This window comes from Triturus cristatus, chromosome 5_2 (genome assembly GCF_964204655.1).
Source record: "Triturus cristatus chromosome 5_2, aTriCri1.1, whole genome shotgun sequence".
NCBI lineage: Eukaryota > Metazoa > Chordata > Amphibia > Caudata > Salamandridae > Triturus > Triturus cristatus.
The window spans coordinates 53,964,239-53,991,172 of NC_140588.1; the positions used below are offsets into that span (position 1 = coordinate 53,964,239).

Below are 26,934 nucleotides of genomic sequence, written 5' to 3' on the forward strand. Positions count from 1 at the left end.
TTACCGTACTCCCCTTCGGTCTCACCAGTGCCCCTCGGGTGTTCACGAAAGTGATGGCGGTGGTCGCAGCTCATCTGCGCAGATCAGGGGTTCCAGTCTTCCCCTATCTCGACGACTGGTTGTTGAAGGCGGGCTCGCCCCAGGCAGTCGTCTCCCACCTCCAGACTACGGCGGATCTCCTGCATTTGCTGGGGTTTTTCATCAACGTGCCGAAGTCACACCTGAGTCCCTCTCAGAAGCTCCTTTTCATCGGAGCGGTTCTCGATTCGGCGCAGTTCCGGGTCTATCCACCGGAACAGCGGGTCCGGGATATTCTGGCCCCGATTCCCATCTTTCGGCCTCTATCCTGGGTTTCGGTCAGGCTAGTGTTGCGGCTTCTGGGGCTGATGGCCTCCTGCATCCTACTAGTGCATCACGCCAGGCGGCGCATGCGGGCTCTGCAGTGGGACCTGAAGTTTCAGTGGGCCCAGCATCACGGCAACCTGTCCGACCATGTCTTGATCTCGGAGGGCACTGCTCAGCAGCTGCAGTGGTGGCTCACGGACCGCAATTGGGTCATGGGCAGAAGCCTCTCCCTTCCCCAACCGGAGCATGTCGTAGTGACGGATGCGTCCCTCCTGGGATGGGGTGGCCATATGGGAGAGGCGGAGATCAGAGGCCTCTGGTCTCCGGCGGAGTCTCGTCTCCACATCAACCTGTTGGAGTTGAGAGCGATCCGGCTTGCACTGAAAGCCTTCCTTCCCTCTGTCAGGGGCAGTGTCGTGCAGGTGTTCACGGACAACACCACCGCCATGTGGTATTGCAACAAACCGGGCGGGGTGGGGTCGTGGACCCTTTGTCAGGAGGCTCTGCGCCTCTGGACGTGGCTGGAACACCAGGGCGTCACCCTAGTGGTTCAACATCTGACGGGCTCTCTGAACGCCAGAGCAGACGAACTCAGCCGCCGGTGCATGATGGATCACGAATGGCGTCTGAACTCCGAAGTGGCGCAAGGTCTCTTTCAGCAGTGGGGAGAGCCTTGGTTAGATCTATTCGCCACCGAAGAGAACGCGCAATGTCAGCAGTTCTGCGCGTTGGAATTTCCAAGGCGGCACTCGCTCGGCGACGCTTTTCGTCACGAGTGGAGTTGCGGTCTGTTGTACGCCTTTCCGCCTATACCACTTCTGCCCAGAGTGCTGAAGAAGATCAGGCGCGACCGGGCCCAAGTCATCTTGGTGGCTCCGGACTGGGCACGAAGGTACTGGTATCCCGAGCTACTCAGTATGTTGACCGATCCTCCGATACGTCTGCCCCTTCGGGAGGATCTTCTGTGGCAGCAGCAGGGGACGGTCCTCCACCCGAACCTGTCCAGCCTCCACCTCCATGCGTGGAGATTGAGCGGCGGCAGTTGATGCCATTTGACTTGCCTCCTGAAGTCTGTGATATCATTCTGGCAGCCAGGCGTCCCTCCACAAAGACGGTATACGCCTGCCGGTGGAACAAATTTGTGGCATGGTGCACAGCAAAGGCTGTGGATCCCCTTTCCGCCCCTCTTTCTGAGGTTCTCCTCTTTCTTCTTTCTTTGGCCCGGCAGGGCTCTGCCCTGGGCACCCTGAAAGGTTATCTTGCTGCCATCTCTGCCTTCTTGCGGCTTCCTGATCAGCCTTCTCTTTTCAAGTCCCCTGTAGTTACACGCTTTCTAAAGGGCATTACTCACACGTTCCCTCCTGTTCTGTTTGTAATGCCTCAGTGGGACTTGAATCTTGTCTTGACATTCCTGATGTGCGCTCCCTTCGAGCCTCTTCACAATTGTCTCCTTCGTCTTCTGACTCTTAAGACTGCTTTTCTGGTAGCCATCACCTCGGCTAGACGGGTGAGTGAGCTCCAGGATTTATCTTCAAAGCCTCCTTTTCTGTCTGTTCATCCGGACAAGGTTGTCCTTCGGCCTCGTCCCTCCTTTCTTCCGAAAGTGGTGACTCCATTTCATCTTGGGCAGTCTGAACCTTGCCCACCTTCTTTCCGCCTCCGCATCCTTCCAAAGAGGAAGAGAGGCTCCACCGTCTGGACCCAAAACGTGCGCTCTCCTTTTATTTGGACCGCACAAAGCAGTTCCGGGTGGACGACCAACTTTTCGTTGGCTACGTGGGTGTTAAGAAGGGGAAAGCGGTGCACAAACGGACCATCTCTCGGTGGGTCGTTTTGTGCATCAAAATTTGTTATTCCTTGGCAAAAAAGGACCCTCCTGCTGGGCTGCGCGCCCATTCTACTCGGGCCACTGCGGCTACTACTGCTTTGGGACGGGGTGTCCCCTTGCAGGACATCTGTCAGGCGGCAACGTGGGCTTCGCTCCACACGTTTGCCAGGCATTATTGCCTTGACAGCCAAGTCCGGAGGGATGGCTTCTTTGGCCGTTCTGTCCTCCAGGACTTTCTGGTGTGATCTTGGTTCGCAGACCCACCACCGGGGATGGTATTGCTTGGGTATCTATTCTAAGGTGAGGAATCTAACTAACGTGTTTCTTTCAGATGAACAAGTTACTTACCTTCGGTAACGATGTATCTGTAAGAAACATTAGGGAGTTAGATTCCTCACCGACCCACCCATCCTCCCCGTTCTGCGAACTGACATCTAGGGTTAAGGTTATCCTTTTCAGGCCCCTAGATTTTATTTTTGGCACCAGTGTCGGTCTTTGCATGGCTCTGCGTTCCTGGCGCGGAAGGCTATGCACAAGAACTGACGTCAGCGCGCGAGGGCGGCGTCTAAGTACTCCGACGACGTCATCCCGGCGCACGACGCCGACGACGGACGCGGAGCCGCAGATGACGCCTAGCGACGCGCAAGGGGTATTGCTGACGAAAAATCTTCCGGATCCAGTCTGACGCCTGGGGATATTCTAAGGTGAGGAATCTAACTAACTAATGTTTCTTACAGATACATCGTTACCGAAGGTAAGTAACTTGTTCGACTGACTCAGGAAGTTAAAATCTTAATACAAGGGCACAACTTACCTAACAAGAATAGGTGGTCTTTTTAAAACTAGGATCCTCCAACATTTTGACAATGTCAGGGAAGAAAATAATATTCAAGTAGGTCAGTTTCTCACTCACACATTGCTTTCTTGAGCAGTCAATGTAACCTGGGGATGCAAGGTGGATGAATCCACCTGTCTGCATGCTTCGGGCAGTGCTATCTAGCAATCTGTTAATGCTGCTCCGACTGTTCTGCAGAGCAAGTGGGATGCAGAAATGGTCTGCCATGCTTGGGCACACTGTTAGAACGTCTAGCAATGCCAGGTTCACGTTCCTTCTATACAGTTATGTGCACCTAACTTATTTAACACCCATGTGGTTGCAAGACATGTTCCCTAGTTTCCCAAACACCAGTCCTAGATTTGGAACAAGGGGCATTCTGTTAAATAGTCTGGGTGTGCCCAAAAAGTGGGCTTTTCCGAGAGCCAGTTACTTAACCTTGGTCAATAGTAACCAGCAGGCAAAACATGAATAATGCGGATACACATCTCTTGATGCTGATGTCTAGCCAAAAGCTGGGAGATCCAACTTGTGGCACTTGGACACCTGTCTGTGAAATGACAGGTAGGTTTCAACTGGTGGTCCAATGATAGGCTGAGTTTAAAATGGATGGAAATCTGATTTACTGAAATAGGCTAATGTTGAGAACGAATCCCAAACTGAGGCAGTCTCAAGCTTAGCCTGACTTCTAGGTTGGATTATAAACCAGTCATTAGGTGCTGAAAGTAAGGGTGTGGGTGGGGGGTGCTACAGAACACCTAAAATAAAATATTGTAGTTCAGAAGGCGAATGAGCCTGTAAAGTTTATTTTTAGCTGTCATGTTAGCTGTACATTCAAAGACAGAGGTCAAATGGCAGGCTATGTCTTCTGACAAATTGCTACTTTTTTAAAAAAAAATGGAAATTGATGTTTAATTTTCTCTAACTGCAAAGTGAGAGATTTTACTTAAGTCAACTACCTGAAAAGCTTGCTATGGTAGAGGGAGTATGAAAGGAAAGGCTGTAGGATGTCATTTCTTTCTAACATACAACAAAATGTAAATAGCTGTTAATGAACTGGACAAATATTTGAAAATATATCAGCTATTAGGAAAGCACAAATCAAGCACATTTTTAATTCTGAAGTGTGATGAAAACAAAGAATTAAGTGAATTGTTGACAGCCATGTCGTATAATGCAATAACAAGGTTTCAAGCAAATACATATGATGCAGCATAAAATTGTCTGTTTTCTGTCTTCTCGTTCCAACTTAATGACTAATGCATAAATGTATGTTGTATGATTAAGCCCCTGAATTCTAAAGCAATTGCTCTCACCTGACAGAGCCAATGGTAGCTTTCTATATAGATACCCAGGTTCTTAGGGACACAGGGTTACCCCATTGTTACTATACAGACAGTAACATTGATGGCAGCACTCCAACTTTGTAAATTGTTCCCACACAACTAAGACCAGTCTGAAGAAACTCAACCATGATGTGTATGTCTGTAATCTGTGGCACATGGCATAGCCAGTTTCTTCTCATGGTACTAATGCATGTGCTATTCATTTGGATGCCTTGATCCTCTAAAGCCTCACTTGTTTTGTTGAATGTTTTCTTTCTCGTACCCATGTCTGTTTCTCAAACTTGATATTGTTTTCATGTTACAGCACCTATATGAAAAATTGTGTATTAAGGCATGTTTAAAAAAGGGAAATAATGGCTTCTGTGTAGCTTATTTGAACACATCCTTAAGCTTACAGTATGAAATTGTTGTATGGTTTAAAGTTTTACTAAACCCAAGGCAGTTAAATCAAAATCCTAGTTAGCATTTGGTACTTCCTTGAATTCATAACTAATTACTTTAACCTGTGAGATGTGGTGTTAGGAGGAGCTTTCTGCACTCTGATATACTTTATTTTATTGCAAATCGTAGTAGTTGCCCAACTAGATTTAAGTCTTGTCTCCGTCGTGATCAGTTTGAAATGAACTCTTTCTTAGGCCTAGAAGCTTCTTCACAACGGGACCTCAAAATTCTCTACTGTGATTGTGGTTACTGCAAACCAAACTAGAGAACTGTAGGTGGCAATTGAATTTACTTTTACAAGATGCCCTTCTAACAAAGGTCACACTGAATGTCCTGAAATCTAGAACTAAGTATTTGTGGAGCACTGCAATTGCAGAAGTGATAATAAATTATTTTGACCTGAGACAGAGAACCCCATATCACTTTCTTGTCAACATTTATACAAATACAATTATAGATTGTGTCTGCTAACGACTAAGTATATCTATGTACCCAGGTGATGTAGCACTGCTTTTACCACCGATCACCTGAATTTGTTTTACCAACCGTCACTTGATTTTTTTTACATTTATTTGGAGGGCCTTGTGGCAGGCAAGCTCAAGATAGAAGTTTAAAAGATACTTTTGTATCCAATCCACTTATGATGGCTCAGCAACAGGTCATCAGCATACTGCATGACACTCACCGCATATATTTCCCCTGTGAGGAGAGGAAAAAGATGTGCCTACCTGTAGCAAGGCATCTACAGATTTATATATGTCCCGTAGTGGAAAAATAGCATAATGGTCCCAGTAGATGTAATGGGTTTGGGTAGTAGGACCTAGGTCATAAGATCAGCTAATATGTTGATCAATGGAGAAGACGATATCAGTTGCAAGCCCTTTAACCAGAGAATCGATTGTTCCAACTGGACCAAAGTACAGTGAGAGTGTCTAGGGCATGCACATGGTGTCTTGAGCGTAAGGGGCAACTGAATTGGTCACAGTTGACCTACTGTAGCAAAACTAGTTTGGATACATGTAAAGATGTTGTTACTTTCAAGCCACATGTCAAGTTTGTCCATCAGTATTTGTGAAAAACATCTTGAATGAAGGGCAAAAGATTGAGAGAGTTTTGTCATTGGAAGAGATGCTGGGGTCAACTTTTTCCCTGAAAATAGAAGCTATAAGAGATCACCTCCAGATCTCTGCGATATTGTATGTGATTAAAGCTGCTAAAACAGAGCCCCACCATGCCATACTTTGTTTTATTTGATTATTTCTCGGGCCATCTGGACCCTTGGCATTGGAGTTATTACAACTTTTTTTCAGATCCAATGCTATTATTGTCTTGATTACTGATGCCTCCATTAATGGACAGTTCTTTTTCAAATGTCTTTGTGTAGGGGTGCAAGTTGCAGTGTTTATCCTAACTAGAAATTATCGAAATCCCAGACCCCTAATAAATTTCAACTAGATAAATTTGCTCAAGAGGAAAAGGTCTAGTAAATACCTGAACATGCAGAGTTTGGTGCCCAAAACGTCAAATCTAAATGGTAGGCCCCATTTCTGAAGGCTCGATTGTAATAGGTGCTATTTAAGGAGCCAGTTAAATTCTCATTCACCGGGTATTTTTTAACAGGTGTGATGAATAGCATATCACGGTCTTAGGCACTCTTAATTAAATTCAAATGATAGAAGGCACTAGTTTAACAGTTTCAGGGTCATTTTGGATGAGTGATCACTGCCCCAGGACATTTTTACCAATCTCAAATAATGTTATTGAAGTAAATACTAAAGCCATAGTATGTGAGACTAACCTTATTCATGCTGGAAGTTGGTTTATTGTGAAGAACACATTGAAAGCTCAATTGGACAGTCAGCTGTCACAAATGTCTTTTGAATATTGTTTTTAATGGCTGAATAACAGAATGTAAAATATTTGGAAAATACACATATCAGTTGCTGTGTTCTTTTGTGCAGATTAAAATGCCCGTACGAAACTGCAGTGGAATTAGCTGCCTGGTGTCTACAAGGTGAGAATTTTGTTTTTTCCACAACTGTGTTTGAACACATTCGATCGTTTTGCTGTTTACTCATATTAAAACAACTTCTAAAATGTCCCTGCAACTTTATTGTGATTTGTTTTTAGATATCTCTCCTTAGAGATGAATGCATCCTCTGTACCATCCATGTAACTTCAAACTGTCTAGGATTTCAACAGATTTTCGCAAAAAGTTGTTCAGTTCCGGGATTAAACTTCAATGTTGAAGTCTTTGTAGCGAGTTGAAAAAATAAGCTAACAACATAGACAAAGTTGTTGGCAAGTTACTCGCTGTCTGAAACACGTCATTGGGATGGGATAACCAATGGATTGAGTTTAAGGTGCTGACCCTTGCCTACAGGACTACCAGAGATACTGGCCCCCAATACTTGAAGTTCAGACTTCCCAAATATAATCAAACTAGGACTCTGAAGTCGAATCACCAGGAATTCGTAGCCATCCCCCGCTTCAAAAAAGCAGGTTGGATGGTCGATCGTTTGCTTTTAAAACCGCCTCTCTCTGGAACTCCATGCCGGAGCACCTCCAAAAGGCCAACTCAGAACCTTTTCGGTCTACCTTAGAGCCACCCCCACCAGGTACTACCACTCTGCACCCACTGTTAGCGCTGGGACACCTCCGTTGGAGGTAGCCGTGAGCTCTACAAGTTGCATTAATAATAATAATAATGGCTGTGGTCAACTTTTAATTTTAATATATAGTGTATTTTTTTCTTTTAAAGAAAAGGAATTTTATGTTTGCCAGTGTTTCAAAGTATAAAATTTAGCTTATATCTGGAAGTTGTTTGGGAGTCCGAACCCCAATACTTTACTGAGCCCTAATATTTCGAACACCCCCAAAATCTCCCTCTGGAACTCTTGATCTAGCAATAAGAGTTCACTGCCCTGCACAAGATATGGCCCAACAATTAGTAGAGTAAATCAAATAGTGACTGGGACCACTCAGTAACTGAGTTCTAGATCAATGAAAAGTGAGAGTTACATTTCAAAGATCTCTAAATAGGCAGTACAGAGAAATGCAGTAAATGCCAGAAGGCTCAGATACAGGGAACATAGCCAGAAATCAGTTTTAATTCAAGTCCCAGTAGGCAGCAAAAATCATAAATGGAATAGACCTCATCCCTGGAGGAAAAGAAAAAGTCTCTTTGTAAAGGGATAGAGGAAAATGGAAAGTCTCTCTGTAATAAACAGGACAGAGTCTCTGGAAGAAAAGGGACGTCATCTAAGTTCTATCTATCCGATTCCAAAGGAACACTGACAGTATCTCAAGCGGGAAAGGAAGGGCTTCCATCTCACCCAAAACCAGGGGTTCTTATTCACATTTTTCTCATAAGCAATGAGCAAAAACTGCAGATTCAGCAGGGCATCACTAGCGATAACATATATCGGACAAATCAGAATCAATATGATTATTAACAGTTGAACAACACTAATCCAGATCTAAAGTAAAAGAAATCTTCCATTAGCTTCCACAGCAGCAGCAGTCCAGAGATGCAAAACACAATATGGAACGTTCTCAGACTAATTCATTAATGTGCTGGCAAGCCTGCATCGGCACTTCCAGTGGAAGCTTCATTCAGAAAGCGACTTGAGGAACACGATTTAAAGTTTAATTCACAGTACATGCTCTCTAAGAAATCGAACCAGTTGCATCACAATGTGCTGTGCTCCATGAAAACTGTGGGTTGAGAAGACTTGTATGGTGATCTTAATTGGGAGGGGGAATGAGCAGGAGCAGGATGAGCAACCATCTTAAAAAAATGGTGTCCCTTCGAAAAGGTGGCATAGCTAAATGATGATAATAACTACACTTCTAGACATAATTAAATAGTTTTAAGTACAACATCAATAATTCTTCGGGTACGGCTATATTCATCATAAAGATCATTAGTGGGCACAAATGATTTGCCGCCTGAAATTTAAAAAAAGTTGTCAGTAGTCCCAAATACTGTATTGAGATATGAACCGTATCATAAATATATGAGCAACTGTGGTCCAGATGTATGAAGGTTGGTCACAATGTGCAGTCGCTGTTTCCCACACAAGACTTCTTTATGACACAGCCTGATCAGATCAGTCTCAATACAAACATGTACATGCATTCTGGCTTTAAGCTTTAGCACAGTTATCTTGGGTGAAATTGTGCACAGATAGTTTTGCATCCTGTTGATGTGATTTGTAGACAAAAAATATACATTTTGTTTGAACATTCAATTTGAAAATTATGAAGTTGGTTAATAAGTTATCAAACGCAACTCATACAAACATTGGGGTGGCTTATTTGAAAAGTTTTCAATGCACAGAGTACCTCCTTTTCAGAATTATTTGTAGTTATGCCGGATTGCAAAGATTTAAAAAAAGTTAAATACAAATATCCTTCGGGCAAACGAGTGTGAGTACTTCTACTGCAATGAATAAGCAGTGATGGACTACAAGAAAAAACTCAATGGAATAATGTAAGTGTAGTTTTGATGAAATGCATTAGGCTTATTTTCCATGTGGTGTGTACGTCGAGCTATCTTAAAATCAGGCTCTGCCCAATTCGATCACTTCACCCCCTTTCTGTGATTACACATTAGTACCAACCTCACCCTTTATAAATTTTAAATGTCATAAACGTGTATTTTAATGTATTTATTATATTTTAGAACTTTTACTTGGAATTCTTTGATATTGTATTGCACATGCACTTTACCTTGGAAACATATATGTATGAATTGTGACATATTTTTTTAACTTTTGCTGTAATGGTCATATTGGCCGAACTAAAGGATTCTTGACTGACTGATTATGCTTAAATCTGTATATTGAAGTGCTATATTTATTACGGTGCATTTTTGGTAATATAAAATATAGAAAAGAGCTGTGACTGTACTATTGTGAGTATGTTAGTTCCTACGTCATTTCTAAGTACCTCTACACAAGGGTACGTTTTATGTGGTTTTCTGCAATATACACATTTAATACTTCATTTAAGGTTAGAGTCTTTTTTAGTCCTTTTGTACGCCTTTTATACATTGTACCTTCCTACGTAAAGAGTACATTTTTGAGGTTTTCTTCCATATTTACATTTGGTGACCTCATTTTAGAGTTGATGATTGGGTTTTGTGGCAGGGGTGGTCCCTGCATGCTTAAGACACCTTGCGCTGCACGAGTTTGTTGCAGGGGTGGTCCCTGCATGCTTAAGACTCCTTGCGCTGCACTAGTTTTTGTTGCAGGGGTTTACCATGCGTGTATAAGACGCCTTGCGTTGCACGGGTTTTTGTAGCAGGGTTTTCATCCTGCCTGACTCCTCACATTGGAGATTTTCACGTTCTTTTCACAAGTTGTCCCTTGTAATTTGTTGGGACAGTACGTTGGGTAATAGTCCCGCTAGTCCTCATTCATGTACACGTTGTCCCTTACTTGGGGTGGAGGCAGGACGTTGGGTACTAGTCCCTTCTGTCCACTTTGACTTTACTCCTTACATGGAGATGTTACATTTTTAAGTTTTATGAATTTTTTCAACATATGAGGAGGGAGATGGGTATTATTGTTTATCCGTCTTTCTCTATAGTCTTTTGTTCCTTTCCCTCTAGTGATTCGTGTCTCTTGCCATCCCTGGGTCTGGGCTCTAGATTCTTCTTGTTTAGATATATTCCCATTGCAATGTTGTTTTTCTCTCTGTATTGATGCTGTAATTTACTAGTTTTATTTCCCTTGCGATGTTGTTTTTTCCTATGTACTGATGCTGTAATTCTTATGTTTAATGCTATATGCTGTTTTTATTAGGTCTCGCCTACGCAGCGCGCATGCGTTGCTCTGGCGAGACTTTTGTAAGGGGCTTTAAAAATCTGATCACACGCGTGTGGTCAGATTTTGGTTACAGGCTATTGGGCTTTGCGTACGTCTTTCTAAAAAAAAAAAACCAGCACGCAATTGGGCAAAGGCGGGTGCATGTCCTGCCTTTGCTCCGCCCATGGCCTATTGCTTACGGTTACCTTCACGGGCGACATCTGTTTTGAGTTATCGTGCCCAGACACGGGCGCGATAATTGAAAACATATTGCTCTCTGTGGCGTGCGCGCACCACTCGCGTGCTTGTTTTTAATAGTACAGTGAATACATGCCAGCGACCTCCCCAGAGCGAACCGGGCTACATGTTTGACTTTGAAGTCGCCCTTGGCTAAGGAGTTTGGCCTCCTGCTCGTTCTGTCTTATTGCTTCCGCCCCCTTGTGTGATGTCTAATGGGTCCCTGCTTCGGTCTCACTTCACCGGCTTTGCCCCCAGCTGTCAGCCCCCCTTTAGGATTGCCTTGACACGCATTCAGAGCGGGGTGGGAGGGCATGTGAAACGCATTGATAGATTATCGCACGTGATTGGTAGTGCTTGATCGAGCATGGACGCCCCTCTGTCCTGGCGAGTCCTGGCTCCAGGCCTGAACCGTTAAAAGGATCGGATTAATTCCCATCACTTTACCCTGCGGTGATGTCTTGTCAGCTGGCTGCTTCTATCGCTCCCCAGCTCTATTTTCTTTACCGCTAGGACTGACTGACTGGCTGTGCAAGGACTTCCTTACCCAGGAGAGCTCCCTGCAGGGCGTTCATTATTATAGTTTGTTTGGATGTTATTATCTGTCTGTAAATAGCGCAGCACCACACTCAAGCAGTCTCGTGGCACTATACAAAAAGTCAGCACCAGCCTTAGTGCAGCTGAGCTCCGCTGCGAGTTCACCTACACTCCAAATTTGGCGCTATCCTTTATGCAACGCCAAGAGTGTTCTTCTAGGCTTCTGTGCGCACTCTGAGTGAGTTTTTAACCATTTTTTAAACAGTCCTTTCTTGAAGTAGTTGTCAGGTTAGCTTGGAGTTGGCGGGAGGGGACTTTAGTTCTAGAATAGCTGGGGCACCACCTCCTTTCAGGCACAAGGCTTCTGGCCGCTTTCTGACACTAGGAGGCCATAGTTTTCCATGGAGACTAGTGAATATTTTGCGGAAACGCCGTCCAGCAAGGGGGGGGTAACGTGTGAATTTGATTTCTGGTCCCCACCCAGGTAATGAGCAGTATTCTCGCCCCAGCAGCTCATCTCTGCACAAGCGCGCCTTGGTTCGCACTGTAAGCGCTACCTCCTACCTCCTTCCTGTGGTGTGAGAGCCCGAGAAGGTGCCACATGAATCTGCTGTAAATGTCTTCATGAAACTGCAAACCTATATCTCTTGGCGATTATTTAGTGTTGCAAGATTATTGCTTATTTGTGGCATCATGTGGTTGTGAACCAGGAATCTTATAAATACGTTAACCCCTCGCTGTACGGCGATTCCGCAAAATATTCACGATTCTCCCTGGGCACAAGCACTATAAAAAGAAGTGGGAGGACTGACCAAGTAAGACAGTATGCAAATGACGTCATGACATGACGATGTAGCGTTATAAAAGAAATAAAATGGCGCTATTTAAATTATTTGTGTAAATACTGGGACAGACCAACCCATCTGACAGTCTTACAGTGTCTGCATTTATATACAGGGACAGAACAAAGGCAAAAGCATGCATTCCTTAAGTACCTGTGAAGAGATAGCAAGCTGTGTGCCTTTTTTTCCCTCTGTGGCATTTACATTTAAGTGTGAGGTCCCAGGCGGGCCCCAGTCAGCACATACAAACACAAGCATTGGCATAGCCAATAGGTCTCGCCTTTGGGACCTTATAAGTGTTTAGCCATGCAACAGTTGATGTTGTTGCACCAAGGATATTGTACTGCATAACTAAATACTTATAAGGTTCCAAAGGCGAGACCTATTGGCTATGCCAATGCTGGTCTTTTATGCTTTGTTTACGTCACATCTATCTTCTGTTCATTAGGGAAGAGGTATGTAGTGTCCTGATGTTATGGATTGCCTCTCCCATGTTTCCCTGGCTGCTCAGCCTGTGTGAGTGTTCTGAATGGAATGTTTGGTGTGTGGGCTATGAGTGGAATGCTTGGGTGACTGAATGAGGGATGACAGTTGATGGATGGGGCTGAGCAGCCAGCAGGCTGCTCCCGGTGGGGTTTGCTATGACTTGTACTTGGACTTATACTACCGGTTTACCTGCTACATGAATAAACCTACGTTGACATCACTCCAGTGTGGTCTACTGATTACTACATGATAATGTACTGTTGGCTGTGTCTATTAATTTGTATTTCTGTTCTGTTTGGTTTCAGCTGAGCTTGGAGAGTGCGATCCCCCAGATCACACACCAGAACTAGTGTCTGAATTCAGGTTCATCCCCGGTCAGACCGAGGCTATGGAGCTGGATATTTTTCAGAAGTGGCCTGAGTGCAGGTACATTAGATCCATTTTCTAGGTTTACCTGTTCATATTCTTGAGTTATCCTGCTGTGTTAATGTCTATCATGATGCAGAGAAGTTTGTACTTATAAGAACTGGCAAAATGTAAATTGTGCCTTGAGTAAAATTTTATACCGAGATGCTATATATTAGAATCCTGTTGTTGTCATAGGTGTGTAGTGAATGGCATCCCTGCCAGTTAAATCAAACCCTAAACTATGTCTTTCTTCAGTAGAATTGCACAGAGAGGGCCCCCTTGCTCCTAGCACACACACATTGCCTTCCTTCTTATGATGTTCCTAAAAACATCAAATGCTACTAAATTTAGGCCATATTTCAATCATACCTAAAGTTAGCACTTCCACATTTGAATAGATTCGCGGAAAGGCAAAAGTATATCTTTTTTTTTATTGTGGAAAAAATATCGTTTATTTTGTATATAAAAGAAAAGCAATGTATAAGTAACGAGAAAAAAGACCCTGGCATATACATAACCTTCAAAATCATAGCCTCAGTCAGTTAATTGTGTATTGCCTTAAGTTCAGTTCACATCGGGCGTCCCATGTTGATCTAACTATTATTTCTTATGGCCCACTCCGCTCGAATTTGTTATTAATGCCTTAGATCTGCTGATGTTTAAAAAAAAAAAAAAAAAATGATGCTCCTTTGTCCTATTTGAATATGGTGTGTCAAACTTTGACAAAAGGTGAACTTCCTGAGTCTTGGGGTGTAAATGCTAGCTCTGAATTCCTGCCACAAAGTAGAATGTCACTTAACTTATTTACATAAAATGATGACCAAGTAGGGGTATTGTTTCTTGCAATTGATGACTTTAATGCACCGTCCTTTCTTGTAAAGAGATTCAAATAATTAACTATTTTCAGAAGTGTACCTGAATGTTTTTGTTGATGGGGAACATTTGATAAGTTAGCTACATAATATTTGTGGCACGTTCTAAAATGTAGGGATAGGCAGAACCTGCAGAATTTTACTCAGCGTAATTCCATAAAAACTCTGTGATCTCTGGAATAGTTCCACCAACGGGCGGAAATAGGCACGCCGCGCTCTGATTCATGACCGGTAACATGTTCTGTGCTGGAAAATCAGTGCAAATGACACCACGCAGTGCACCAAATGTGCAGCAACTCAAGTTGATTTTGCTGCCGCTCGTGTAGATATTCTAGTTGAGTGTTCGAAAAATCTTGCCAGATGTCATCCTAGCAACTGCGCTAGAGGACAATAAATCTCGCTCACCAACTTACCATTTTGGAGCTGCAAGGGAGAAAAAATTCAGCCACATGGCGATTGGCGGAATTTGGTCGGAACTCCGTGTTGCAAGAGTAATGTGGAGTTGCCAAAATTCTGCCAATTTCGTGGGCGGAACAGAATATTCTGCCCACCCCTACTGAAATGGTGGTACTTTTAAAAATGAATAACAAAATGCAGTGTTGAAACCATTTCTGGTCATTTAACCAAGCAAAAGGTGTCCTCAATTTCTCATCAGAATTGCTGGTAAATTAAATCTGCCTATAATTACTACCGCAAAGATATTAGTGTCTTCCAGGAGTGAGTTTGTTGCTCAGTATTTTAGTGAATGTTATATCTAATCTTTTATTCTTATGTTCTTTATCTTACCATGGAAAAATGATTATGGACTCATTATTTATTCTCTTTTGTTCCCTTCTTCCATTATTTATTCTTGGAAGCAACATTATGTTAAAAACTTCGAGTTCTCATTGATTCTTCCCTTGATGATAGCTTATGATAAGTATTCCAGTAATTCCTCCTTTGTTTAATTGTGTTCATCCATAAGTGGTTTTTCACTCGGAAAGGAGGTTTGCTCAGAGCAGCCACTCAGCATCTGAATACCTTTTACCGCTCAACATTGCATCGCCCCCACTGAAAACGTGAAAAGCTGCACTTTACATGAAAGCATGCACAGCTAAATTATAGAAATAGGCGACGCATAATAACAGTTTAGCCCTATCCGCTGATATGTAGTGTACTCTAGCGAGAGGGGTAATGGTGTGGTGTACGGATGCATGCCTTCTGGAATTTGTTTTTCCTGTTTGAATCCTTAAAGGGGCCGATCTTCCTTCAACTTGAGCCAGGTGCTCGTATTATCCCCATTTTTAAAAAGGGAGACTGAAGTGAGCCTAAAAACTACAGGCCGATTAACCTTCTGGACATCCTCCAAAAATGTTTTGTTCTCCACTTCTCACAAAGCTTCCGGATTGGCTACATGAAGCTAACATTTTGTCCCCCTTTCAGTCTGAGTTTCGACGCAAGATTAGCACCTTAGACCAAGTGCTCAGATTTCTCCTCATCGTTCGAAAATATACTATCTTATCCAATGACCATCTGTACATGGTTTTTGTTAACCTTAGGGCTCCATCCGATCTGGTCCAAGGTGCTTTCCTTGGGAGGTCCTTGGTGACCTGTGAGTTCCCCCTGATATCCTAAACATCATTGTCAGACTTCATCAATTGAATTTTGTGATGGGAGTATGGGGGGGGGCCAGGGCGTACTGACACACTATCCCCGTTTACAGGGGAGTGTGCCATGAGTATTGACACCTACTATTTTCTCTCTTTTCATCAATGGGGTCATTGATCAGCTCAATGTCGAAAAAGGCTCTTGTCCTGAAGTTGGGCGGAACCAAGATCCCTGCTCTCCTCTTCGCGGACGACAACCTTGTCCTCTCTAGAACTCCATCTGGCCTACAGAATCTTCTAACTAAATTCAAGATTCTTTTTTTTTTTTTTAAGAGATTTGAAAATCAACAATCAAAAGACCAAACTTATGGCATTCAGACCCCATAGAAGTCTTAGGTATCAGTTCACATTGGGCTCAACTCCCTGCAAGTGGCCCACACCTTTGACAATCTTGAGGTAAGGATCTCCAGTTCCCTTTCTTGGTTGCCCCAGATTCCCAAAAGCAGCCTGATCGTTCTTCACACCTTGGCCCAGCATTTTATTAAAGCATAAAACCTAACAACTGCAGGTGACCTCCCCAGCACTGAAGGTCTACAGAGCCAAAACCCAAACAACTGCACATTATGGCACCGATCTATGGGGTCATACAAATTCTAATTTGCTAGAATCTAAGGAGCTCAAGTTCCTTAAGTCCTTGCTTAAACTCCACAAGTCTGCCCCTACCCTGCCTCCCATTATAGATACTGTTCATAAAGGTATAGATCATCTATTGTGCTGCTTTAAGATATCTTCTTTATTGGATCAGACTTTGGTCCAATCTGGAATTAGATTTGGATAGAATGAACATTCTTGAAATTAAGAGTCTAGATTTAGGCAATAAGATCAAGTAGTTCCCCCCATTTCAAGGATTGGTTAGCAAAACTATGTTAGCAGTCTTTTTTACTCCCCTCCTGGATGCATCACTCAACTCCAATACTATCCTAAAGAAAGTGTATTGGAATAAATTAGTGGCCCAGTGGCACCAGTCAATTAACCTAGGTTCTCTATCACTTGAACTCCTTATTTGCAAACATGTTCCTAAATTCGAGGGCTACCTTGACGAGATTACCCCCCCCCCCCCCCTGCTGCAAAAAGTCTATACATCAAATTTCACTTGGGCATCTTGCCTTTAAGGGCCTTTATCAGCCAATGGTCTCAAGATTTTCTTCTCATGACTGATTGTAAATTGTGTGAGTATGAACGCTAGGACATTTATCACTTCATGGTTTTCTGCCCATTCTATTTGCCACCACTCGATGGATTTGCCCCATGGTTCTCACTTTGGCGTCGATAGGTTCCTGGTGGCTCATAGGATCTTTAAATATGACTCCTCAAGGATTATAGTGTTTACCATCAACAGATACCGCTATGACGCTTGGTACATACGATCTAGCCTCCTCTCCATTGATCCTAAGAACTTACGTTAAACTTTTGGACATCATTTGATTTTTGTATTCTCCATTTCACACACGTTAACAATAGGTATTCTGTCGGACTAAGTATCTTAAATCTATGAAGATTATTTATCCCTAAAGGACACACAGGTTGTAGGTTTTCTTTAGATCCAATGTAACCCCTCAATCTTATCTGCCGGAAGGTACAACTCTCCAGATTGCCTACATCGTGGTTATACTGGGTTTCTGATCTTTTTTCAAGTGTTGTTTAAGAATTTAGATTTAATCGCCATAATTGTAGGAGAACATAGTGGACCCTTAATTGAGGTTTTTGTCCTACTTTTTCTCTTCCACTTGAACACGTAACCTATTTAGCTTTGATGTTCTGGTCCCCAGATTTGCAAATTTACAATAACGTTTTCATTCGTTTCATTTCTTCTCGGGCAGTGCTCTAGATAAATTTGGTTAGCAACTGTATTTTTAAGCTTAGTGGGTATTCCGTTGTAGTTGGTCTTCATTTAACCGTGTACTGTATAGATGTATGTTGCGATGTCACTATGATCTTTATCTGAATGCTCTTTTTCTTTTAATGCTCTTTACATCTGCAATGTGTGATCCCCAATCATTGTGTCAGTCTCTGATTTATGATTGCTGCTAAGTATGCATATTTTGTTATTATTCTGTACTTTTATGGGCATCTGACTGAAAGAGTATTTTTACTACTACTGGTAAAGCTATATGACACACAAATGACGAAGTTTTAAACGCATTAAAAGAAAGTAAAGGTTCCAAGGCACCAGGTCCTGACGGGGTCCCTGTAGACATATATAAACACAATATAGATCTTTGGGCCCCAATTCTGACCCGTGTCCTTAACGCAACCTCCTCACAGGGCCTTATTAACAGCTGGTCAGAATCCATTATGGTCCCTATTTTTAAAAAGGGCAACAGACAGGATCCTTCCTGCTACAGACCAATTTCACTCTTAGACTCACTAGGCAAAGTAGCAGGAAGGATTCTCCTCACAAGGTTACAAACTTGGGCCACACAAAAGAACGTTCTGTCCGATTTACAGTACGGCTTTAGGGAAGGACTGGGGACAATAGACCAGGGGCTCAACCTGGCTATTTGGTTGGGTAAATATACGAGGGCGAAAAGAGGGAAAGTTTATTTAGCGTTTGTCGATCTCTCTTCGGCCTTCGATTGCGTTTCTCATGGGAAACTATGGCACACCTTAAAAGAAATGCAAGTAGAAGATTCTCTAATAGACTTCTTGAAGGCTCTATATAGTAATGCCACAGCCCGAGTCCGGTTTGGTAGAGCTGGTAAATGCACCTCTTCATTTAAAGTTCTTAGAGGGGTAAGACAGGGCTGCGTCTTGGCTCCATTCCTTTTCACACTATACACTAATGGCCTCGAGAAGGCCTTATTGAAAGGAAGCCAGGACGTCCCCCAGGTCCAACAAGATCAGGCCCCTAGACGCATACCAGCTCTACTATACGTGGACGACGCTGTTATTTTAGCCAGGACCCCCCTAGCCCTACAGCAGGCATTGGAATTGTACAACAAATACATGCAAGATATTGACCTAAATATCAATGCCTCAAAAACCTTTGTGATGAAATGTGGGAAAGGTAGCAAAAAGAGCAAAGATATCTATTTGAATGGGAGCAAACTGGCTACCACATCCACTTACTCATATTTGGGTATCCTCATAGATGACAAGGGCCTATGGGCCCAAGCAATCACATCAAGAAAACTACTTTTTGTTAGAGCCACAACTGCCCTTGTTAATTTTGCCCAAAAACTAGGAAGAAGACCGCCCCTGGAATTGATAAAAATATATAAGGCAAAATGTATGAGTGTAGCAACATATGGGGCAGGGTTATGGGGCCATCGGAATGTCTCTGAACTGCAAAAAGTGGAAAATACTTTTCTTAGATATCTATTGGCGGTTCCTGCTTCCACTTCCACTTACGTTTGCCATGCCATGCTGAGTTGGGAGTTTCTTACATCACGGATATTATAAAAATACAACCCCCAATTCTCTGGCATCGTATTTGGAAGTCAGAGTCAAACTGCCTTAACCAGGCAGTCCTTCAGGATGCTCTTAAATTGGACCACTGCCTCGACATAAAATGGATCAAATACGTGAAGGATTTCATGACAGACATTGGCAACCCTGAATATTTTAATAATCCTTCTTCCATGTTAGCTATTGCAAGGAAAGATTTTAAGAAACATTGTTTGATTCACATGGAGAGCCTGAGATTTGCGAGTGAAGCCACAAAATTGTCCGTTTCCCACAATCTTATGATATCAACTTCATGTGGCATGCAATCGTACCTACAAAAATCCGATAAAAGTTACGATCGATTTCTTTTCACTCGCTTTCGACTGAACATTTTTCATAGGCTGGTGACATTTCCAACTGTTAATAATTGGTCAAATGAATTACCATATTGCCCATGTGATTCTGTTTCTGTGCAATCAACCATCCATGCTATTTTATTTTGTAAATTTTATGAAGAATTGAGAAGGAAATGGATAAAACCAATACTCAAAATATGGGGTATTCGCCAATGTCGCCCAGCATTTTTGGCCCTTCAATGTCTTGATAACGATTGCGTAAATTACAATATTACTGCCTTTTTAAAAAGCCTGATTAAATGTCGAAATAATATTGACTTGGGTTCATCGTGATTAGAACAAATAGTAGAACGTTACACAAATGATACCAAACGCTGTTTTGGATTATCCCCCAAAGCATCATAATAATGCAGTAGGGGGCGTTTGTTTCTACTTTTTGTCCTAATGCCGTAACTTAATCTCATTGCCCCAGCACAGAGAATGCTAAATATGGGACTAATGTTTCACCATTTTAATTGCTCATTTTTATCTTTTGTAGATATATTTTTATAAACTATCTGTTTTAAAATGTTTAAAATGACTTGTTAAACTGTATATGCTTTTATGGATAGAAATTAACTGTCCGAATAAAGCTTATTCTGATTCTGACACACAAATGATAATGTTTGAAAATCTGGTTTCAGTGGATAGTTATTGTTTTGCATCACCAAGTGAAGCGTCTTGAATTGTTCTGACCCTATTAAAATCTTTGTTTCCATCACACTTCCGAATTACAAAACAAATATGCTGCATTTTTGCTTTCCTAACTGCTGAATGTGCACATTTCATTTACTGGTATTGGCATTTTGTGTGTTATGAAAACATTAATCGCCTTTCCTTTCGCACTACATGTAGCCCAGACAGTTTTTCACATAGGTCACTTTCCTTCTCTTTCTCTGACTACAAAGTGAGAGAAATTTGTAAACATCAGTCCCCATGCTAAAAACATAAGCAGCAGAAGACATAGACTGACATTTGACCTCTGTCTTTGAAGCGCAGCAAATTTGACAAGATAAAATAAAGCATTTAAGGCATCTTTATTTATCGCTTGGGTAGTGGCCCACAGTTTATGAAACACTGTCCTAGAGCCTTACTCACCGACATCAGCACAGAGATATATCAGTACATTGAGTTCACTATTTAACTCAGTCTAAAATTCTCCAGCATTGGATGTCCTGTACAGAGGTAAAACCCAACCTGACAAAGGCCATATCCTCCTATTTTTCAACTGGTTCATGTGACCACAGATTGAAGCTTGGCATGCAAGCATAAACATTGATGTCTTCATTTCTGCTTCAAGTCAATACAGAATCATTTGGATTCATACTTGACACTAACCTTTCCTTCAAAGCACAGATTTTCTGGCAAATAGCTCTCTGTCCTTAAAAGGTGAACTCGTTCCTTCTAGAAACTAATTTCAGACCATTAGTGCAAGACCTTATCCTCACACCTCCAAGGAGGCAACACTCTTCACAGTGACCCGGCATCACCACTGTGACACCTCTCGAATCCGTGCTACAGACTACTGCACTCATTATGAAGGGATTGATGAAACTCAATCACATCAGCCTATTGTTGAATAAATTGCATTCGTACCCGTACCTGTTCCCTCCATTTTCAAGTATCGAAATGTCAACATCATTCATGTATTCAGCGCTTCACAATGTAAATCCTACACGTTGTGAATCATAAACAACTAACATAATTAAACCTATAATTTAATTCTTCACACAAGGACATCAAAATGTTTTTTTAGAGCTGAATCTGGGTATTACTTAGATGATTAAAGCAAGCAAACATGAAAAGAAAACGATTCAACATAATTTTGCCATTAATAGAATGAATGGTGAAATAAAGAAATTTAGTAGATGATAATATCCCTGTATTGTCACATCTGATATTTCATGCACATTTGGATAGCAGACCTCTAGTTTGGTACAGTGAGAGCAACTAAAAAGGTCATCACCGACGACCCTAGATGTTAACATAAAAAATGATTACTGTTTTGTCCTATGCTTAATTTGAGCCGGTTCTTTACAGTGCTTGGCACCCACACTTAATTGTTAACATCATTACTTATGTCAGTCTGCCACCTGGTGTTGCTGCTTGTTTTATTTTTTGATAACCAATTTTATTGAATTTTGTTGACTGGTAAATACAGCACTGCTCCATTCTTTCCTGGACATAATGCATTAACATTGCAATCACATTTAGTTGTATACGATACACACTATTGCCTGCACCAATCCAAATTATCTCACACTATGGCTCACTCCCACTACATTACCTGACCCAGCCATTTGCCCCACACCCAACCAGGTTTAGCAGGACATCTCCTGGCATTGTATAATGGCTTTTCTTGTGCAGCACACCAATCTACGCCTTTGCACCATTTGACTACGATAGGTGGGGGTAGGATTTTTCCATGCGGCCGCAATGCCTCATTTGGCCGACCCTAATGGCTGTACCCAGAAAGAGCCTATCCACCCGGGACCCATCAAGGCTGTCCATAACTCCCAGGAGCAGATTCAGAGGGCTACTTGGAACCTCCCAGCCCAGTACGTCCGTTAGTTCGGACACCAGTGTCTCCCAGTACGAATGAGGTGGGGAAATGCCCATACCATGTGGTAGAAGTCTGCTGCTTCTGACCCACAGCGCGTACAGGCTGGGGTGCCTGACAGCCCCACCCGATTTCAGCAGATTGGGGTGCGATACGCACAGTGGGGATATTACAGTTGGACCATATGGAGCCTGGCTGAAAAGGTAATGGTTTTGGGAGCCACCAGGGTGTCGTGCCAATCCTCGTCCTCCAGCGGGCCCAGCCTCGCCTCCCATCGGCAACTAAGAGGGTCAAGTGCGATTGAGCTGTTGCTGGTCAGTAAGAGGTAGATCCTCGATAACCTACTGTTCCCAAGATTACCTATCATGATTTGGGCTTCTAGGGAATTGAATTCTGGAAGTGAAGTGCCTGCGGGCGTGTGCGAGGTGAGAACCTGTCGAAGTTGTAGGTATTTGTAAAATTGTGACGGGTGAAGGCAGTAGGCCGTCTAAGTCTTGGAAAGAACGCAGGTGATCTTCCTTCCATACATCCCCCAACTGTGATATACCGATTACGTCTCTCCTCCTGATACCTTCTAATGTCGCCACCTCCCTAAGCCAGGCACTATGTCACATTGGCGTCTGCTGCGTGAGTTTGGTGTCCCAGAGTATGTGGTACAGCGCGGATTGCCAGGCAAATAAGACCGCCGGAGTCCCTGTGGGCAGTGCACTAGGTATTGGGTCCCCATATAGCTTTGCCTGGATCCGGGAAAGTCCCAGTCCCTCCAGTTAGACTTTGTAGGCCGGCCACCATTGAACCAGTCATGCAGGACTAGTAGATAAGTTGCCGGGTAGTGTAAGTAGAGGATGGTCATACCCATGCCTCTGTCAAAGGGTGGTATTTGACAGTGAGCGAGTGCCATACATGGCCTCAATTTGCCCCAGAGGAACTCTGTGACGAGGCTGTCCAGCTCCTTGAACCATCTTCGTGGGAGATGGAACGGGGTGTTCTGGATGATGTACAGGAATCGGGAAAGAATCCTCATTTTGAACAGGACGAGTCTCCCCATGGGGATGAGTGGGAAAGTTTGCCAGCCGCGGATGGCCTCCTTGATTTTCTTGACTAGCCGGCTAATGTGGAGCGACCATGCTAGGTCTGGGAGCATCGCAACCCAAATACCCAAGTACTTAAATGACTGGTGTCGTATGGGGATGGTTGACTGCCAGTCAATGCACTCCCTTGACGTGTGAAGGGGCACTATGGCTGATTCAGTGGGATTCAGACACAGGCCTGACATCTGCTCAAATGTGTCGAGAATCTGGAGGCATCTGGGCTCTGATCGTGCCGGGTCGGCTAGGAAGAGGAGGACATCGTCGGCATAGAGAGCAATCCGGTCCTCGTCTGCACCCCTCCATCTCCATCCCTCGATTTGTTCATCTGCCCGAATGAGGCATGCTAGTGGCTCAGTCCCCAGGGCAAAGAGAAGGGGTAATAGGGGACGTCCTTGCCTCGTCCCTCTTCAGATCAGAAAGATCTCTGAGAGGTCTCCACTGATGAGCACCCGTGCCATGGATCTGAAGTAAAGGGCTCGGACCAAGTGATGGATATGTTGACCCAGGCCTGGTGCACTTAGCACACCCTCCAGGTGTAGCCAGTCCACCGTATCAAAGTCCTTTTTCGAAGTCTATCAGCAGGAGTGCTAAGTAAGGGGAGAGTAGATGGCGGTGCGCCAGGGCTAAGTAGAGACGCTGAAGGCAATGTCTCGTACTGCGCAAAGGCATAAAGCCGCACTGGTCTGGGTGGACCAGGTTGCTGATGACTGGTCTTAGCCGTTGGGCCACGATCGTTGCATAATTTTTTACTTCTGTGTTTATTAAAGAAATTGGTCGATAGTCTGAAAAGGAGGATGAAGGAGGTTGTGATTTGGAGATGACTACCACAGTTGCGACATCCGTTTCGGGGGGAATGCTCCTTTCTCTGCTACTTCGGCATAAAGGTCATGGAGGTGGGGAATTAGTATGTCTAGATACAAGGCATAATATTCTTGTGGGAATCCATCTGGTCCGGGTGTCTTCCCAGATGCAACCAGGGAGATGGCCTCCCTTATTTCCTACCGCGTGATGGGAAGGTCTAGGCAGGCCGCTTCTAATTCAAGTAACAGGGGAGTTGGATTGCCCCTAACCAAGATAATGCAGGAGCTGGGGATTCAGGCCAGGTTGCTGAATAAAGCAGGAATAACAGTCGGCGAAGGCTTGGGCGATGGAGGTTGGCATACGGTGGGCGACACCTATTCGATCTTGGATCTCTGGGACTAATCGATTAACCACGGGATACGATGTCAGCCTGTGGATTATCTATTCATTTTTGTCTCCCCAACCATATATGCGAGCAACTAAAGACCTCCATAGTAGTTTTGCTGAGTCCAGCGACACTTGTTTTAGTTTGTCCCTCAATAGCGCAAGCAGTCTCTTCTCCCTTTCGCTTGTGGATTCGGGTGAGACCCGCTCCAATCGGGTTGCCTGGGCTTCGAGGAGGCCATCGTGCGCCATTCACGTGGCCTTAAGCTATTTGGTGAAGCCATGAATGGTGGCTTTGCTGGCTTTCCAGAGAGTGCCCGGGACTGGGTTTTGGTTAGTAAGGAAGTATTGTTGGAGTTCGTTGCCAACCGCCTTCCAGGGTTTGCTGTCCTGAAGGAACCAGGCGTTCAGCCTCCAGATGGGTTGTAGTGTGCCCGAGGAGTCTCCAAGTCTGAAGAGTAGTGGCGAGTGGTCCTATATGCCCCGGGAGAGGATGCTAATGTCGGCAATGCCTTGGAACTCAGGGACAGGCATGAAGACCTGGTCAATACGTGCGTGTGTGTGGTGCGCCATGGAAGTGTATATTGGGATGTTCTGGGGTTCCATGTTCTCCAGATATCACATATGCCCAGGTTTGCCACCCACTCTGTCAGTCTCTTTGCATGTAGGGTCCTGCTTGGGGAAGGTGGGCCTGTGGTGTCTGTGTGGCTGCATGACCGCATTGAAATCACCCCCAATCCCCTTCAAACCCAGGGGCAGGGAGGTTATACTGTCACTGGCGGCTTTCAGGGTGGTTGTCAGGGTAGCCGGTGCCACGTAAAGTGACACTAGGTTGATGACTGTTCCCCCCCACCATCCCCCCCCCCCCCCACCCCAGCGTCCCGGTCAGTGCCACAAACCGGCCATGAGGGTCTCTGATTACGTTAGTAGGTACGAAGGGAAGGGCGTGCCTAAGGAGAGGATTCAGAGGGGCTTCACCCTTATATGTTGAATGCATCATAGTCTGCATATAGAGCCCTGTGTGGCCCAAGATGCTTCTGGCTTGGTGGGTCGGACTGATCAATGGCTAGGTGTATGCAGAGGCCTAATCTTCTATCGCGAGTGCCGTGTGTGCGTATGTTCGGAGTGAGAGATTGGATGCTGCGGCTGTGTAATAAAGGTAAAACAGAACCTGGGGCAACAGTCCCATTCCCTCCCCCCACTCTATACTTCTGGAAAGGAAGCATCTGTCACCCTGGTAACAGTGGTTTTAACAGGACTAAACTGTAGAGCTTAGTATGGAAGCTGCGTGGTGGACCCCTCCATGTATCAGGATGTGTTTATCTCTTCAATTGAATCTAGCTGGTTACATCAGCTCTACTGGATCGTTCAGTCTGGTTTTTCAGGTAGGTTCTTCTCTGTGCGGATCAACTCCGTTTCTAAGCAGCTTGTCTTTAGATTGTCGGGCTTCGGGAGAGATCAGTGTCTATGGACCAGGCGTCTGGAGGCATAGGAGGACATCCCTCTGCAGTTGGTCTCTCAGAGGATCAGCCTAGTTGTGGAGTCACGTTGGCTGACTATCCATGCAGCTTTCCAAGATTGTGTCTGATAGCAGCGTGCGAGGCAGATAGACCTCTTAGGGCGATTTGACCTCTTCGGGTGCACCGCCTCTGGGACCTGGAGCTCACAGGCGGCAGGGCGCTGGACCGGGGTCCCGGAGAAGAGACCGCCACTCGGGACCCAAGAGGGTGTTCCTCGGTCAGCCAGGTCAAGGCCGACTCAGGTGATTCAAAGAAGTGGGTTTTGTTCTGGAAGATGACTTGGAGGCGAGCAGGAAGAAGCAGTGTCTATTGGAGATTGAGTGCACGCAGTTTCTGTTTGACCTCTGTGTATGATCGCCGCTGGGACTGTACTTCCCTGGTGTAGTCTGGGAAAGTCATTATTTTGTGTCCTTGATTGCTCAGGGTTTCCTGAGACCGGGCTGCTTGTAGAATTGTTAAGAATTCTAGCATTGATTGGCCAATAAGGGGCTCCTGGTGGTGGTTTGGGTGCCAGCAACTGATGGGCCAGCTCCGGTATCCAAGATATGGTCCAGTTCTCGATGAAGGTCGCCGTTTGTCCCTGCTCTGCCCCTTGAACGCCCACTAATCGGAGGTTATTATGCCTCAATCGATTTTCTGCATCTTCGGCCCTCTTATGCAGCTCCTTTATGTGGGATCGAAGTTGTGCGACTTGCTCCTTCAGTTGGTGTACGTCATCTTCAAGTGTTGAGAGGCGGGATTCAGCGTCCGATGTACAGGCCGTGGCGTTGCTGAGGTCCTGCCGTATGAGGACCATGTCTACTCATACCTCACCTATTTTGTTCTCCACAGAGGCCTGCGAGGAGCATGTGGCCTGGAGATTTACATTAAGGTCTCCTTCTGGGAGTTTTTTTTTCTCTTTGACTGCTTCAGCATTTCTGGGTCCGTTTGTAGTGTATTGGTGTATTCCGGATTGTGTCGGGGTGGCTTCGCCCCTCTGTCTTTCCCCATGCTGAATAGGAGCTTGGCTCAGTGACTCTTCTGGGACGTTTTGGGCCCGCAAGGCCTGCCGCCAATCAGGAGTCTAGAACTGCCCTGAGGTGTGTCCCCTGTCAGTCACGGGTGAGTTTATGATGCCCTGGGTCGCCACTGCCTAGGCATGTGGTTTAATGTGACTCAAC

General features: G+C 44.3%; 1 protein-coding gene across 1 annotated transcript in view; it reads left to right on the top strand.

Moving 5' to 3' along the window:
• The window catches only part of EPB41L4B (erythrocyte membrane protein band 4.1 like 4B), a 729,970-nt gene that overhangs the window by 525,520 nt on the left and 177,516 nt on the right, over positions 1-26,934 (top strand). Inside the window, exons 6-7 of the mRNA XM_085606843.1 lie at positions 6,757-6,809; positions 13,016-13,136. Of these exons, the coding sequence (XP_085462969.1) occupies positions 6,757-6,809; positions 13,016-13,136 (174 nt within the window). The remainder of the gene's footprint in view (positions 1-6,756; positions 6,810-13,015; positions 13,137-26,934) is intronic.